Here is a 17,596-nt window from a genome sequence, read left to right on the forward strand (position 1 = left end):
TGTGAGAGATAACCCATCTGTGGCACTTTTAAAAAACTTAGAAGCACTGTATAGATAGCAGAAAGACTGTGAAGGGTTAATTCTTCACAGAAACAGAGAGCCTTGAGTGACAAGCTGCTCCAAGCAATCTGCTTGGTTAGCATCCTGTGGTACCTTTAAGTCCAGCAAAGTTTTATTCAAGGTATGAGCTTTCCTGTGCACACAGAGGTGCAAGCACACGAAACCTCATACCTTGAATAAAACTTGTTTGGTTTTAAAGATTCCACTGGTCTCTTTGTTCTACAGCTTCAGAAAATACAGCTGACCACATGAACCTACCTTATTAGTTAGCATCAGCTGAGCAAAGAAGGTCTTGAGAGAGTGTTATGCTGAGGAAACAGATTTCTGCCTTCACTAAGTTGTGTCTGATTTCAGCCTAAGTTGAGAGCAGTTTTACACAGACAGAGAACTGAGGGAAAGTTGGCAAGGAAGTTTGGGAAGTGGGACTCCCAATGGGGCAAAAAAAGGGGGGGGGGAATACATCTTCTAGCAAGAGGAGAATTTCCCTACACAGTCAAACTCTGAAGAGTGCAGAGATTCCTAATCTGGTGTGGTTAGAAACTGCCTTTAGAATTAGTTAAAACTCAAGATGAGTACTGGTGTTTCAAGAGAAGGGATTTGGGTACTGGAAAGAAGGCACCAACTTTTTGAGAACCAAGAGTCAAAGAAAGTGTGCTGGCATGTTTGGGGAAACACTGCAACAAAAGCCTCTCAACATAAAGATATAAGTAACTGTGGGGAACAGGTAGTGCAAGGACAGACTCTCATTAGCCTGAAACATAAGAACTAAAGTCTGTGCATGTACTAATTTTATGTCAGAAATTTCAAACCCTGATCTCACCTGACCTTTCTACTCTATGTAGAATTAAACATTTTGTTAATTTGGAATAATAAAACATCTTCAGTGTCATTAAAGGGGGCTCCCAATCCTTACCTCAGGTTTCATCCTGGGCTGAGCAAACAGCCAAAATATACTGTGACAGGGTGGGACAGCCAGTTTTTCAGCAAAGAAAAGAACACATTACTAGGCAGCAGCAGGGTGTTAGAGACTCTTTACCACTATGAGAGACCTGGACTCTTTATGGGAACCAATGAGCGGGTTTGGCGTGAAATTTAACTGTTGTGATTTGGTATGGGAATCTGGGAAGTGGTTATCTTGCATGCATATAAGCAGGGTCATTAAGTCATCTTTTGTTCTGGAGTTATCAATAAAGCATGTTCCTGTTTGAACATCTACGGATCAAACCCAGTATTTAACAGCCCCATTCATTTACTGCAGGCTTTCACCTTAAGTCATTTATAGCTGTAGTAGAAGGAGAAGGACAAGTTTCCCTTTATTCCTGTTCTTTGCTGGTCCCTGGGTGCAAAAAAAGACAGACAAAGCTGGGGAACGGGTAGTGCAAGGACAGACTAATCGACGCCCTATTTTCTTTGTCAGTCGCCCCTCCGCCACACACTCCCCTGGTTTCCTCCTCCCCTTCTAACCGAATCTCCCCCTGCCGGCCACCCCCTTCACGACTACCGCGAAGCGTGTTCTCCTTTCTTCCCCCCTCTACCCAGCCTTATTCGCTCCTCGAGTGGGCTCCTTTCCCACCTGTTTGTTGTGGCGCTGCTGCTTCCCACTGACAAGCAAGCGGTATCCCTGTCTCCCCCTCCTTCTCCCCCTCCCCCTCCTCCATTCGCACAGGCTAGGCGCTTTTCCCTTTCCAGTGGGCGATTGTAGCGACAGCCGACTCTTCACCTTCCTCTGCCTGCGCGGAGAGTGGATATAGCCACTTGGTCCAACTTGGCTGTGGTTGGCGCTCTTCACTTTTTAGCGACTAATTGAGCGCGGGTGTGTGTGGTGGGGGCGATCCGTCATCCGCAAGGGCAATTTTTGTCTCATTCAGGATTAGCCGGAACCCCCAACATTTTAGAGTATTTTTCAATACATATTTTTGAGGAACGAACTGGACATTTCTGAACGTGTTTTCTCAACATCCCCCCTCGAAAGCTGCCTTCCAGGGGCTTGGGGGGGAGAGAAGGGGAAAGCGAGCAGGATGCAGCGCGGAGCGACACCAACAGCCCCTCTTACTGCCAATACAACCCACGGAGAGTCTCGCTGAGGAGAGAGGCTGGCGGCAGGAGCAGCAGCAGCAGCAGCAGTGGAGTTTGCCTTGCTCGGGTGGAAGCGGGCAAAACAGTAGGGCAAGTCGGAGCTTGGGGCTCGTGGCATCGCTTCGGGATTCCCGCAACCACCATGGGGAGACGGCGGGGCCTCTCCTTGCAGCCGTATTTCCTCTGGCTGGGCTGTGTGGCACTCTGGGCGCAAGGAGCAGCTGGGCAGCCAAAGCAGCAGCAGGTCCGTCCTGCCACCGCGGGTGCAGTAGAAGGCGGCAGCAGCTACCCTGCCTTGGACAACGCGGAAAGCAGAGGCACAGCGCCTGCCGTCGCCAACCGAGTCCGCAGAAGAGGCCAGCAGGACGTACTGAGGGGGTAGGAAAGCGGTGTTTCTTCTAACACCACGTAGGTAGGCCTAGTTCGCACAAAGAGCAGATGAGGGGGTAAGCCCCTGGCTGGATTGCACCTCTTTATACCTTTCTATGCCTAAAGCAAAATTCTGGAACTTCGAACTTTGGAGAGGGGCTGTAGGTCGGTGGAAAAGCCTATGCTGTACATGCAGGAGGTCCCACGTTCACTTCCTGGCAGCAGGTGATGTGAAAGAACCTGAGAACCGCTGCCAGGCTTAGTAGACAGTACTGACATTAATGCACTAATGGTTTGGTTCAGTTTAAGGCAACTTAATGTGTGTTCATTAGAAGGCAAGGAAAAAAGATTTTGGATTATCCTCTCCCACCACTTGCTAGTTTACTATGGGGGAAGGTTGAAGCATCCTATCATGTGATTTCTACATCGCTTGTAATCTGAGGTGGTACAATCCAGACAGTGGGTTACTACTTTATCTGGGCTTCTTGAGAACTATGCCACACACCTGCATTCACATGGCTCTACTGGGACAAGAGCCTCCAGCAGGCCAACAACTTTTCAGATTTAAATCTGCCCATATAGCCTCCTTCAGTCCTATCATCAGACACTTCTAGTTGTCTCAGGCAAAATTCTCAAGTATCCTTTCATTCTTCTTGTTATAATCCCCCTATCTTCTGTGCAATGCTTTGTATCTCATATGACCAGTCAGCCTACAATATTGTGGCTTATGTATAAATTCTTGTACTCTCCAGCAATGCTCCCTCTAAGGTTCACTCTTGTGAACAAAAATTCTGCTTCGAGAGCTACGGGCATTCAAGTTGTGAGCGAATGATTTGGCTACTGCATAAATTAGCTTGCTCTGATGTCATCTTTCCTGAGCTAAGACAAAAATGTGAGCTAGCTCACACTAACTCAAAGGGAACCCTGCTCTCCAGAATGCAGCAAACATTCTGCTCTCAGAAAAGGTTCAGGTTCCAAGACCATACTTCGTTGTGTTCATACTTTTTCCCACCTTTTAGTATACAGCAGGGCTTTTTTTGTAGAAAAAGCCCAGCATGACCTCATTTACATATTAGCCACACCCCCTGACATCACCATTGTTTCACACGGCTTTTTTCTACAAACTCATCTGCATATTAGGCCACACCCTTGCCACCAAGCCAGCAGGAACTGCGTTCCTGTGCGTTCCTGCTCAAAAAAAGCCCTGGTATACAATAACTTCTCAATCTATTAGGCAAATTCATTAACTTTCTTCTTGACTTTCCCTTCTTGAAGCTGCTAATGCAACTTGTGGGTTAATTTTCCTTACTGTTAGAACAGTCTACGAACTCTGCTCTTGATTCTTCAACCATTCACAGCCCTGTTGTTTCAGGCAAATTGTCTTTTAGCTAAAGCACTACTTAATCATGACTTGATCCTGACTCCATAACGTTTATAGGTATCTGATAGCTACTTCATCAAAAACTTAATTATTATGATCAGTTCCATGTAACCTATAATAGATCATGACATCAAGTCCCAGTCAGTTTCCTAACACATTCTCTTAATCTCTAAGAAGTCTTTATTCCCCTTTCATTAAAAAAAGTAGCTATCTTTGATGATTTTACACTATGAGCATTATCTTCACTGATATGGTCAAGCTTTTCTCGAAGGAAGCCACAATTGCTTGTTGAGCATCTAGTCTAGGGCATAACCACTTCACTGTGAATGTCTTTTCACCATGGTTGTGTTCCAAACCCACATCCCAACAAGGAAGCGAATGTGTTCTCTTTAAGCATTTTAACTAAGCACTTCCATACATTCGGTAGGCCTTCGTAGAGCAACTGTAGTTTTCTATTACATAATGTATTAGATATTTGAAGATCAAATTTGTTATTCTGTTCAGCCAGCCACAGTGTCCCTTATTTTTGAAAATTTTCACTATCTGATTCACTGTAGCATCTGGTTTATGAGTTGATCTGTTGGGCAGCCAGTTCCATGTACATTCCATTACATCTTGTGCCGTGTTATACCAGCATATGTTCAGTGTAAGCTCCAGCCATATCCTTCCAGCAACCTTTCTAGACAGTTTGTTTTTCGAATCAGTCCTGTAAGATTCATCATTTACCTGTGTAGTTTCTCTAGACCTTCAGTAAAAATATTTGCAGAGATCTTCATCTACTCATTTTCCTTCTGTAACGGTTGGTTTTATTTTTTTTAAATGACTTTTATTTTAAATGTTAATATTAATTTTTGGCCCAGGTTGGAAAGTATTCTTGTGTGTTGAGTATTGCAAAAAACATCTGGCTTTTGCACCACACTAATAGCAATACCAAATGTGGCAAATCTTGCCTCAGTTTCATGATGAAGTTTTAAGCGTCTTTGGTGTTTACAGGTGATTTCAATTAACATCTGATGGAGAAACATGCTTTTCAGATTGGAGGAGTGAGGCTTTAAAGTTCATGTTATAAGGTGCACAGTGAATCCTTTCCATTTCTAAAATATGCAGCTTATATATCAGTGTTGCACATAACATGTTATTCTTGTTTTAAGATGGAAATAATGTAGGTGTCTTTGGAGTAAGGTTTTACTCTGTACAGTAGGCATAACTCTTCTTCATTGTTTCCTTCTGTGCCTTCAAAATTATTTTAAAATGGGAATCTGGTGAAATTAAGAAATGGCAGGGCTGTGAACAACTTGTGTTCTTTCTGTGGCCAGTTTCATTTTTACTTTGCATTGCTAAAATTTGATGTTTCCACTGACCTATTTTTTTTATGTACACACTTATTTGCACGTGACAGGCCAAATGTGTGTGGCTCCAGATTCCACTCCTACTGTTGCCCTGGATGGAAAACACTCCCTGGGGGAAATCAGTGTATCGTTCGTAAGTGTTTGTCTTCAGACTTGACAGAATTTACTATCTTTGGGTAATAATTTTCCCCAGCAGACTTCTTTGAATTGTAACACTTCATTACACATAAAAGGAAGTATGGCATGAATCAAGTTTGGCTGTTGAAGTTTTCATCTTGTATTTAATGAATAGAAATACTGACAGTAGAGCAAATTTGTGAATAACAGAAGTATTTTAGAAAATTAGGAATAGCAATTTACCTTACCTTAAGTGTTATTTTTGTTTGTCTGGAGTATGGTTGCCATCTCTGGGTTAGAAATTCATGGAGATTGGGGGGTGGAGCCTGGGGATAATGGGGTTTAGGGAGAGGGGGGCATAAGGAGGTTATCATATCAGGGGGTCCATTTTCCAGAGTAGCTATTTTCTCCAGGAAAACTGGTCTCAAAGTTATGGGGATCAACTGTAATTCCAAGAGATCACCAGGACCCACCTGGAGGCTGGTAATTCTAATTCTGGAGCTGTGTTTGTGCATATTCAGATTAGATAGAGCAGAGTTTTTAAAATGTATTTTAATAGTCCATCATTATTTATTTGGGTAAGTTAACTATTGTTGTAATAATTCTGGCTATTTACATAACTTGGCAAAAACATGGAAGTCATTTGAACAGAGATTCTTCATGGCTTTGTTTCACCAGAGCTGACCCTTAGAAGTTGTTGCTAAGGCCAGTCCTGAAACAAATACAAATTTGTACCTATGCAGAGTGCTTTTCTTTCACCAGTGATCCATAGTATCTAGCTGCCATACCCCCCCCCCCCCCCGATCAGGGCTGGCATCACAGGTTCTGATGCTCCAGGCCCAGCCCCTGCCAGACCTGGAAGGCGAAAGCAGCTGGGCGGTGCCTGCATTATTTGGAAACTCTTTCCCTTTCAAGGAAAGGCAGCTTACCAAGAGTGCAGGTGCTGCCCAGCCACATCGCTTTCATTTTGATGGATCTGTATAGACCTGGGAAGGTGAGAGCAACATGGTGGTGTCACGGGAGGGGACGCTCAGTGCCCCTGTAGGCCAAGTGGCACCCTAGGTGGCCACCTACCTGGCCTACTCCCATGTGCCAGTGCTGTCCATTATTAGAGACAATTTTTTAATTTTATTTTTAATTTAATTTTATTTGATTTATATCCCGCCCTCCCCACCGAAGCAATTTCTGGACAAGAAATTCCAGAATATAGTATCTGGTTTTTAAGGTTGGTTTGAATCTTGGCAGTTGCTAATTTTAAAGTTTAAGAGGGGTTTATGGCATGATTTTAGAAATTGCCTTTTTTGTTAGATAAGGTGCTAAGCTTCCTGCAGTAGTGCATTTTTTTTCTTGTTCCATTTATTTGTCATGGCTCTCTGGCTAGCATGAACATGGCTCTCTGGCGAGCATCATAGGTTTATATCTTGGTTTTACAGGTGAAATGTAATTGCATATCTTGTAACTGAGAAATGCAAGTAAAGGTTGCTAACTGTAGTAACAGTGGGGTCTGATTTGTAACCACAGTGCTAGGTAATAAGCTGTCATTAGCAGTGCTTCAACATTTCCTCCCTGTCTTTGCAAGTGTAGTGACAGTACCAGTGGTTCCTTCTAGAGGATCCAAAGGACCGCTGAAGAATTCCCTTACTTGGCATCCACCTGTTTTTGCCTATTAGAGGTAGTCATTTCAGCAAGCAAGACATAAATGGATTCTTTGTCTCATCTCTGTTGCCATTTGAAGGTACCAGCATAGCTGCAAAGGAAATACACAGGACTGTGACGTTATAGAAAACCTATAAATGAAAATAACATTAGAAGGATGATTCTGCTAGTTGGATTTTAGCTGGTTTCAGGCCAGTGCTCTTCCATCCTTTGATCATCATTTCTAATGAGGCATTCTTTAACAGATCATTGATTCTGGCCCATCATTTTTTTTCTTGTTCCATTTATTTGTCATGGCTCTCTGGCTAGCATTAACATGGCTCTCTGGCGAGCATCATAGGTTTATATCTTGGTTTTACAGATGAAATATAATTGCATATCTGGTAACTGAGAAATATAGTGACCAAAAACACAGTGTGGTGGAAAACTCACGTTAATATTTATTTTAACTTGGGTCTTTCCCTGTACACAAGAAGGGTTTTTTGGGTTGTTATATTGCAGTCCAGTCTCCAGAGCATTTCCATACATGATATTTAAATTGGGTTGAATCCAAAGAAACATGAGTGAATCTCCAGTTACAGAATGGATTATTCCCACTACTCTCTTCCTATTGCAACCCTCTGCCTGCTCTCAAAGCTTCTCCTGGTTGTTGGGAAACCCTTCCCAGTGGCATTGTGGGTCATTTGGAGGTCTGCAGAATACAGAATAGGTAGAACTCCCTTATCTCTTGAATAAGCGAAGTACTGTATTGCTCTTGAAAGAAGGAGTTTTGAAAGCATCCATTTACTACAGTTAGCAACCTTTACTTGCATTTCTCAGTTACAAGATTTGCAATTATATTTCATCTGTGAAACCAAGATATAAACTTGTGATGTTTTGTATAGCACAGTTATTGCTAGCTAGAGAGCCATGACTTTTGGTTAAACCAGATGGTAACACAAATGTGTAACTTAAATTGCAAACAATATACATATGGTTTCTCTCCTGTATTGTAATTATACCTCATATTTCAAAGATCCACAATCAGCAGGGCACAATTAACAACAGAATGCCTCAAGAACACTTTTAAGATCATATGAGAAAAACTTAAGTACTGATGAAGTGTTTTACGGAACTTATCAAACTGTTGGATCTATCAAGCTATTAAAACCCTCTTCAGTAAATCAGTGTATATAATAGTTTTTTAAATATTATTTTTATGTTCCATTCCTATTTCTAAAAATTGCTTGAAAAAGTATAAATTGAAGCCATTCTTATGATATACCATTTCAAAGTAATTATTATTGATATGCAACAGTACGTAATCAGACATTGATTCTGATATATGTGTATATCAATATATTGATACAAAGCAGAAAATTTGTTTAGTTAACTAATTAAAATGAAGAAAGAGAATGTACAGAGTTGCGACTTTCTTATCCATTTATTTCTAAGAGTTTAAGGATTACTGGTAGTGGAAAGTGCTGTCAACTCATAGCTGACTTATGGCAACACCATAGAGTTTTCAAGGCAAAAGACACTCAGAGGTGGTTTGCCATTGCCTGCCTCCACATCATGATCATGATAGTCATTGGAAGTCTCCCATCCGCATACTAGCTAGGGCTGACCCCACTTAGCTCCTGAGGTCTGGTGAGATCAGGTTAGCCAGGTGAGAGTTTTAAGAATTATTATTGTATGTATAATTTCCATGACACTTCACCCATACAAAATATTATTTTTATATATATATATATTTTATTTAGGGAATTTACATGCTGAAAGTCTAATCTTTAAGTGCAGTGACTTAACTAGAGATGTTTGCAGTTTTGAAAAATGAAATCAGAGTTTGCTTTAAGTTTAATTTTCTAGAAAGGTTTTTAAGCAAATGAAATCCTAAAAAGCAAGCACTTAACATCTTGTTTTTTAGAGGCAATTTTGTGTCTTTACAAGAAGGATTTTTATAAGAGCTTAAAAAAAAGACATCAGAGACTGACTTTGCTGTCAGCCCGCCATGTCCTGACTATCTGTAGAGGACAATGAGGCCTGTGGGAGGGAACTGGGGCCAGAATGATTTGGTTGGCACTGCTCCATTGAGTATTTCTGTTCCTTAAAAAACTGTATCTCTTAGAGGTGCATTGATAAGAGTTTTAAAATCAGATACTTTAAACCCAGCACTGCAAAGAACACCCCACACAGGGAGCAGAGGGCTCCTCCTGTTAAGCCAGACCCTTTCACATCAGTATATTAGTTGATTGGGCAAGGAGCCATCTTTATGTCTCCCTCTTAGTTAGTTTAGTTTAGTTTTAATTTATTTGATTTATATTCCGCTCTCCCTGCTGAAGCAGGCTCAGGGCCGCTTGCAATACATAATAGAATAACAATAAAAACAAATTAAACATTAAAACAATTTAATACATTTTGGTGCTATTTTCCATGCAGTTTAAGGATGGCATTCAGTGATCTTAAACATCTATTTAGATCTAATATCTTGGCTGTTATTCAGTTAAAAGCTAACTGAAATAATATTGTATTGCAGGGCTTTCAGTTCTGGGCAAGGTCCTGAAAGACTCTGACCTCCTCAAGCAGTTGGTTTCACCAATGGGGGGTGGCAATTGAGAAAGCTCTTTCTTGAGTTGTTTTCAGTCTAGCCTCCCTCAGCCTGGGGATCAACAGTAAGTTTTGTGTTCCTGACCTGAGTACTCTCTGGGGAACATGTAGGGAGAGATGGTCCCTAAGGTAGGCATAGAGTCAATCCAATTAAATACAAGATTTAACTTCTGACTAGGGCTAGGACCTGGGATTGCTTGTTTGACCATAGATGATCTTGTGTCCTTCCAAATGATTTTGGGTCTATCACTGTCTCTCAGCCTAACCCTATCCTCACAAGGTTGTTGTGAGGATTAAGTGGAGGAGGGGGGAAACCATGTGAAAAGCCACTTTGAGTCCCCAGTCAGGAAGGAAAGTAGGATTTAATTTTTTTTAAAGGAAGTAGTATAAATCTTGCTCTTCTGAGCAGTATGTTGAATAGTGGATTTTAGGAAAGGCAGGCATGTTGCAGGATTTCTCTTCTGCATTTGGTATGCTTGTAATAACAGCTGCAAAAGGAAAGGTTCCATTAGGTTTGCACCTGCATAAGGATCAGTATTCCCCTTTTCTACAACTGGGAGAAATGCTTCTGCAATGTCTTCTACATGGATTTGTTTCTGCCTGCAGTATTTCAAAGAAGAAGGATGGTAGCAAAACCAGAATTAATTGGTTCTGCCTACTGTTGCCATCCCCCTGCCCCAATCTCTGCCTGAATGAGTATCAGTTGCCACTGCTTCTGAGTCAATTGAAACAAATGAATTTAGGAAGGTGTAATTCTGCTGGGGATTATACTGTCTGTGTTTGACTGGGAAAAGTCACTAGATAGTGTTTAAAAATGACATTTAAGACAAGGAACTTGACAACAAGGGGACTTGCCCATTATTTTAACTTTAATCACACAGATTTCAAAACTTACTTTTGGTTGTCTATGTAAAGTTGATATTTCTGTACTGCTATGGAAATCATGTGTGTGCTTAATGCCTTGCTTTGAAATACTTATTATATCAGAATGGAGATTATCTTTGCAACCCTGTATTTAATAACAGACCTTTTCAGGATGGGTTATTTGTCCCCTTTTTGATGCTTTTGGGATGCGAGGTGCTCCCCCCCCCCCCGGCAGCATTGTGATGCAGCATTTCTGTGAGCTTTCCCATATCTACCTTGCTGCAAAGTTTTGTGAAAGATCTCAGCAAAACTATATGGCTGCTGTGTTGGGCTGGAAAATCTTGATTTTCCCAGTCCTGCTAATACAGCAATCATTTTACCTTCCTCAGTCCTTGTAGTGACACCTCCCTCCAACACTGACATATATTGATATGAATAGGTATCACATAATCCATTGTGTGTTTGGCTTAAAAATACACACAAAAACCTTGACCTTTCCCCTGGTATGTATGTGAGGGTGGGATGGCCACCACAGGGAGACTGGGGGAGGGAAGATGTGGGGAAACCTGTAATCAAGAATCCCTATTGCTGCTAGGCTGCATTGGGAGCTGCAGCATCAAGGGGGCTTCCAAAGGAAAATGTTGAACAGCCCACAATGAAGGAAATATTCTAAAAGTTCAAAAATACAAAGCTAGCACTTAAAAAAAACCAATTTCACTGTTTCAGCATATATACAATTGTTTTATAGGGTTTGAAGTCCCCCCTGACTACCAGAGGGGGATGGGGATTCCAGCTTGGGAATCTCCTGGAGATTGAGGGATAGAGTCTGGGGAAGACAGAGACCTCAGTGAGGGTACAAAGCCATAGTGCCCACCTTCCAGAGCATCCATTTTCTCCAAGGAAACTGATTTTCTGTAGTCTGGAGATGAACTGTAATTTTAGGGAATCCTGAGGTTCCACCTGGAGGATGGCATCCCTAGTTGATTATATTCTTGCTTTTTTGTGACCCATCTAAGCAACAGAATTTTTTTTCAGAAACTCAGCATTAGAAGTTTTATAATGAATTGTTTTCTTCCACAGCAATTTGTAGAAATAGTTGTGGTGATGGATTTTGTTCCCGCCCTAACATGTGCACTTGCTCCAGTGGACAGATCTTGCCAACCTGTGGAACAAAATCAAGTAAGATTTGAGTATATATGTATATATTTTACTCTTTGGCAATTTTCCATTTTCAGTGTTTAGAACAAGGATAATATTTTGAATGTTTAAAAGTATATAAATCTTACAGCTGCAGTGCAGTCTTCCTTTTGATCCTGTCTAACCATTGCTGCCCAGGTAGCTTTGCTTTACATGCTGGAATGTTCTACCTGATCCCCCTTTTCCATTTATCAGTTGAAAACTGTCTTCATGGAATAATGGTACATAGCTGTTGATGAGAGTAAGGGATTGGCTGATTGTGTGCTATGACTTTTGTATGTGTGTATACATATTTATATAAATAAAATATTCACCCTGATCCAGCTGGAGGCTATATGCTTTGAAGAAGCAAATTTCCATGTGTGTATCTGTAGCTTGATGAGGAATTACGTATTCAAACAGATGCTGTATGCACTCAGACAACCCAGCAGCCAAGGCCCATGCATAGATAGCAGAAACTGGTGTTTTGCCAATTATTTTGGATGGAAGAGAGCCTGGATTCAGTCATCCTCCCTCTCTCTGTTGTTCTTCCTCACCAAGCTGATTGGCTTATTTTACTTGGCCAGAAGTGCACAACCTTGAAAGCAGCTACATGCACTGCATATATTGTGAGAGTAGTGCAATTGTGTTCAGAGTCTTTAAATAAAAGTAACAATTAATTCAAGTTTTTAAAATTTTAATACTGTTTTATGAAGGTGTAATTGTATACAAGACATTAGGCCTAAAATATAATAAACACAGTTCTAGAACCTAGCAAGCATAAACAAAGCATACGTTCAGGGTAATCATTTGATTACAAGCTTTGTTTTATGAATGAAAGGAGTAGTACTGCACTGCCATTTGATACTGATGTTGTCAGCAAAGGTCATGGGAGAGGGGAGGAACAGAATAAATGAAGTATTCTGTTATAAGAAGTAACAAAATGAAGATTATTTTATTCAATAAAACAATAAAGAAAAAAGAGTGGAGGAATGAATAAGGTTAATTATTTTATGTTACATGTTACATTAAGTGAAGAAATAAGTATTTATGCATTAACCACATTGTTGTTCGACTTTTAGACTGCAGTTGCTACCAATAGCTCACAGCATATATAAAAAGCAACAATTCATTTGTATAACAAAAATATATTTCAAAATATAAAAGCCATAAAATAGGCGGACAGGGGAATTGAGATCAGATTGGAAAACTGAGTTTTAAATATTAAACTAAGAAACTCAGAAGATCAGAAATAAAATATAAATATCACATTTGCTTGAAAGAAAGATGATCTTACATGTATGCAAGCTCACTCCATCCCCCCCAAAAGAAAGAAGAAAAAAGGAGAAAAATAGCTCTAGTATTCTTTGTTCTTTACCCTGGCCTGTATCTTCTGGCATGAACTGGAAGCCACAGGAGCACAGGGAGGAACTTGCTGCCTTCTATATGGCTCTCTGGATTGCTGGAGAGTGGGTGTGGCATGCTGCTCTCTCTATGTCCTTGGCTACTGTGGAGGTTGTGGGGACTAGTTTACCAGCTGGCTTGCTAGACTGGTGAGCCAGACAGTTGAATGGGGTGTGGCACACTCCTCTCTCTGCATCCCTGGCTGACATGGAGGTAGAGGGAGGTGTCCACCAGCTGACTCACTGGATTTCAAAAAGCCCAGAAAGCCAAATTAGAGGACACTCTCCTAGGTCCACCTCTTCAGCTTCTGAAGCAGGCTGTGAGGTAAAAGAGGGCAATATTCCCCAAATACATACCCAAATGGCAGAGGACACCACTTTTTTATAAAGCCAAAAGGGGGAAGGGATTGTCTTCCATTTAAGTAAATATGGTAATCTTTCCTATTAATGGAGAACAAATATAATTGTATCAAATAATTGATTGCAGTAAGAATGATGAAGCCATTAATTTAAAAGGGAACCTTTAAAGTGACATCAAAAAGCAAAAGGGCCTGCTTAGAGATTTAAAGTGAAGCTGTTATGATCAGAAAAATTACTTGATTACTTGTCTGAATTTTATTTGTTGTAGTGTTTGTCACAAATATTAGAATGGTATTTTTATTCTTGTACAGTTGCATGCTTGTTTGGATGCTGTGCTGGTTAGCCACATTTGGCTACATGCTATAATATTAGTGATTAATATAATTAACCATTTGTGTTTTACTGTAGTACAACAGTGCAGTATCAGATGCATGAATGGTGGTACATGTCTGGATGACCAGTGCCAATGTCAGAAGGGCTATATTGGCACTTACTGTGGACAACGTAAGTAATTTCTTTTTGTCACTTAAGACATATTTGAGTAACCCTTTGTCCACTTCTCTATCGCTGGAACTCCCCTTGTCAGGGGAGAAGACCTCCAGGATGAGAAGATTAGTTAGGGTGGTGGCAGGAGTACACCTGGGTCCTGGACTCTCTCCCAGACTGCTTGGTCGATGCCTCTGTGCCCTTGTCACAGAGGTTCTGGGTTCTGGCCCTTCCATTGCTAAAGGACTGCCAATGCTTTGCACTTCTGTGGTGGACTCTGGTTTTAAAAGGGGGATTGGTGGAAAGCCTGAGGCAGTGGAGTCTGGCTGTCATGCTATGGAAGCTGGACACCCTTACTCATCATGCCTGTTCTATTAATTTGCAACAAGAATTGCTTTGCTGAATCATATTAAAGGCCTGTCTGGTCCAGACCTCTGTCATCAACAGTGGTCAGCCAGGTGCTTAAGCAAAGCATGATTAAATTGTGTTGTCCTGTTGTAATGAGAGTACTTCCATGTTTAGCTTTTGATAATAATGTTCTTTGTCGGGTTGCCAGGTCCTATTTTCTCCCTGGTGGGTAGATTGGGGGGGGGGGCAATCCAGAAGGAGGTGGGGCCATCCCTGACATGATGGAGTCATGGAGAGTTTGTCATCATGTCGAGGATGCATCACCACTCTTTTTCCGAACCGTTTAAAGGAAATCTTCCCTTTAAAGGGTTGGGGAGAAAGCAAGCACCCCATACTCCTGCCCTGCAAGCCTGAATTTGCTGCTTGCAGGGCAGGAGCAGGCGGTCCCCAGCAGGTGCAAGTGGAAGAGTGGGGAATCAAACCCAGTTCTCCCAGATAAGAGTCCGCATACTTAACCACTACACCAAACTGGCTCTCTTACAGGTGCCCACAGCACCACTCTTTCAAGTGGAGCTGTGGAAGACTGTTGGGAGTGAGACTTCCTTTCACTGTCCACCCAGCTGGCATCTTGGGGGGGAGGCTCCGCTCCACTTGGGGACTGGCATCCCTAGTTTTTAGTGACATTAGGATTGATTTTTGCTCTAGTAAAAATGGTAACTTCATGATTTACTTCATTTATATCTTGTCTTTCTAACCAATGGGGGACTCAAAGCAGATTACATCATTCTTCTGTCCTGCATTTTATCCTCACAACCATTCTGTAAGGTAGGTTAGACTGTGTGTATGATTGGTCCATGGTCAATCAGCAAGCTTCCACTGCAGAATGGGCATATGAACCTGAGTCTACCAGATTCTAGTCTGAAACTCTTATTACACTTCGCTGATTAATTTATAAGTGTATATAACAAAAAACCTGCTATGATTAAAAAATGACTTATGGCAGAATTTTGCATCATAACAATTCCATTTCTGGGATAAAATATTTTCTCTTACCAGTTTAATACCAGATATTGCTGAATCTGCTCCAAGTGTTAATCAATCAATAATACAATAATATAAATAAAACTGGTGACAGAAGACACCTTGGTTATAGTTTGGTGTTTACTAAAATCCAACAGTTTTCATTAATGATGACTCTAGCTTTTAGTACCTCATTAAAATGTAAAGATCTATTTATTAAATTATTCATCCAGGCAAAATTTACCATAGCTTAAAGAAATAAGGCCATCTCACCCTGTTAAAACCTGGAATGGGAAGTGGTCATTATATATATATGTTGTTTTTTCAGTTTGCATTATCAATAATGTTAATAATCCTCTGAATATTGTCAGTCAGCATCCTTTAATAAACTAACATTGGTTTATATTTATTTAAGTAACAATAATTTACTATTACTGTGATGGATTTCTGCTTAAAGTTTATTATCCAGATTGTGGATGTTTGCTTTTCTTATTAATCACTACGAATCATTACCATATTAGAAGTACATCATGAAAGTGTATTAGGGCAGCTGTTTAAAAAGTCTGTTAATACAGGAACTTAGGTTTGCCTGTCTGTATCACCAGTTCAAAGGAAAAAGGAAAAAAAAATTATCACCCCTGTAACATGATGTGATTCATGCTACGGTCACCTCGAGGTTGGACTACTGTAATGCCCTCTACATGGGGCTACCCTTGTGCCGGACCCGGAAACTGCAGTTGGTGCAGAACGCTGCTGCCCGGCTGTTATTAGGGCTCCCAAGATGGGAGCACATTCGGCCGGGGCTCCGGGATCTGCACTGGCTGCCAGTAACATTCCGAGTCCAGTACAAGGTGTTGGTCATTACCTTTAAAGCCCTGTATGGCCTAGGACCTGCCTACCTGAGGGACCGTCTCTCCCCACACGTTCCCCAGAGAGTACTACGTTCCGGCTCACAAAATCTGCTGGTAGTCCCTGGGCCAAAGGAGGCCCGCCTAAAATCCACCAGGGATCGGGCCTTCTCAACAGCGGCACCTTACTGGTGGAACCAGCTGCCGGAGGAGGTGCGGGCCCTGCGGGACCTAGGGCAGTTCCGCAGGGCCTGCAAGACAGCCCTCTTCCGGCAGGCCTATAACACCTAACTGATACTTTGGATGGAACATCTTTGGATGGAACAAAATGCTCTTATAGACCGCTGGCTTTATTTTATCTTGTTTTATTAACTATGCTTTTATTGTATCTGTAAATGTTTTAAATGGAATTGTATGAATCATTATGTTGTGAGCCGCCCTGAGACACTTCGGTGAGAAGGGCGGGATATAAGTTCATTAAATAAATAAAATAAAATAAAAATAACAACCTAAACTCGAGGCAGAGCAAGGTGTTTTCTTTACAGTAACAGACAAGGCAGCACAACTCAAAAATAAGCAAAAATATTACTTTATTGAGCTGGCAGGTAGTTTTAAAACAGACTGGTGCAAGAAAACAATAACGTTATAGAATATAACTAACTAATAAGACTTACACCATAATCACCAGCCAGGAAGTAGGACGGCTTTTTGCGGGGTTTTAACATTTTCAATGGGGGGTATTTTTTACTCCAATTCCAGATTTTACTCTCCTTTGTCCTGAATTTCTGAAGGAAGTTATTCTTGAGTCCTGATTTTTTTCTTAGTAGCTAATGCCATGACTGAGAAAGCTATCAGGTTTCCATTGTTTTTTGCTGTAATGTGGGATCACTTTGACCCCTATACCAAAGTAGTATATTTTCTGGTCAGCTACAGTTCCACCAACTCTGGCTGAGGGTTTGGAGGCCCTGGTGGGCAAGTTGAAGCTGAACCCATCAAAGACGGGGGTTCTGTGGTTGGGGGGAGCGGGGTTGGAGCTGGAGCATAGACTGCTGACTCTTGACGGGGCACTACTAACACCACCGCCTACCATCAAGAGCTCAGGAATTACACCGGATACCTCACTTTCAATGGAGGCTGAGGTCGCATATATTGCCAAGGTGGCATTTTTTCATCTTCAAGCCTGGCAGCTAGCTTCCCTCTTATCTTGCTCAGACCTAGCCACAGTAATCCATGCGACGGTCACCTCCAGACTAGACTACTGTAACTTGCTCTATGCTGGCCTACTCTTGAGTCTGATCCGGAAGCTCCAGTGGGTCCAGAATGTGACAGTGCAAGTCCTGACAAGAACACCATGGATGGCACATATTCTACCTGCGCTGCACCAGCTACACTGGTTGCTGGTTGAGAACTGGCTTAGTTTTGGTTTTGGTTATGACCTTTAAGGCCTTGAGTAGTCTGGACTCGATGTATCTATGGGACTGCCTCCTCCACTATGTC

At 41.5% G+C, this 17,596-nt stretch overlaps 1 protein-coding gene across 1 annotated transcript in view; it reads left to right on the forward strand.

Annotated features, from left to right (window-relative positions):
- The first annotated feature begins 2,028 nt into the window (after positions 1-2,028).
- Positions 2,029-17,596, forward strand: part of FBN2 (fibrillin 2) — a 363,281-nt gene continuing 347,713 nt past the window's right edge. Inside the window, exons 1-4 of the mRNA XM_060263402.1 lie at positions 2,029-2,514; positions 5,286-5,368; positions 11,539-11,637; positions 13,806-13,901. Of these exons, the coding sequence (XP_060119385.1) occupies positions 2,279-2,514; positions 5,286-5,368; positions 11,539-11,637; positions 13,806-13,901 (514 nt within the window). The 5' untranslated portion in view covers positions 2,029-2,278. The remainder of the gene's footprint in view (positions 2,515-5,285; positions 5,369-11,538; positions 11,638-13,805; positions 13,902-17,596) is intronic.

The sequence above is a fragment of the Heteronotia binoei genome, unplaced genomic scaffold (assembly GCF_032191835.1).
Source record: "Heteronotia binoei isolate CCM8104 ecotype False Entrance Well unplaced genomic scaffold, APGP_CSIRO_Hbin_v1 ptg000055l___fragment_3, whole genome shotgun sequence".
NCBI classification, from domain to species: Eukaryota; Metazoa; Chordata; class Lepidosauria; order Squamata; family Gekkonidae; genus Heteronotia; species Heteronotia binoei.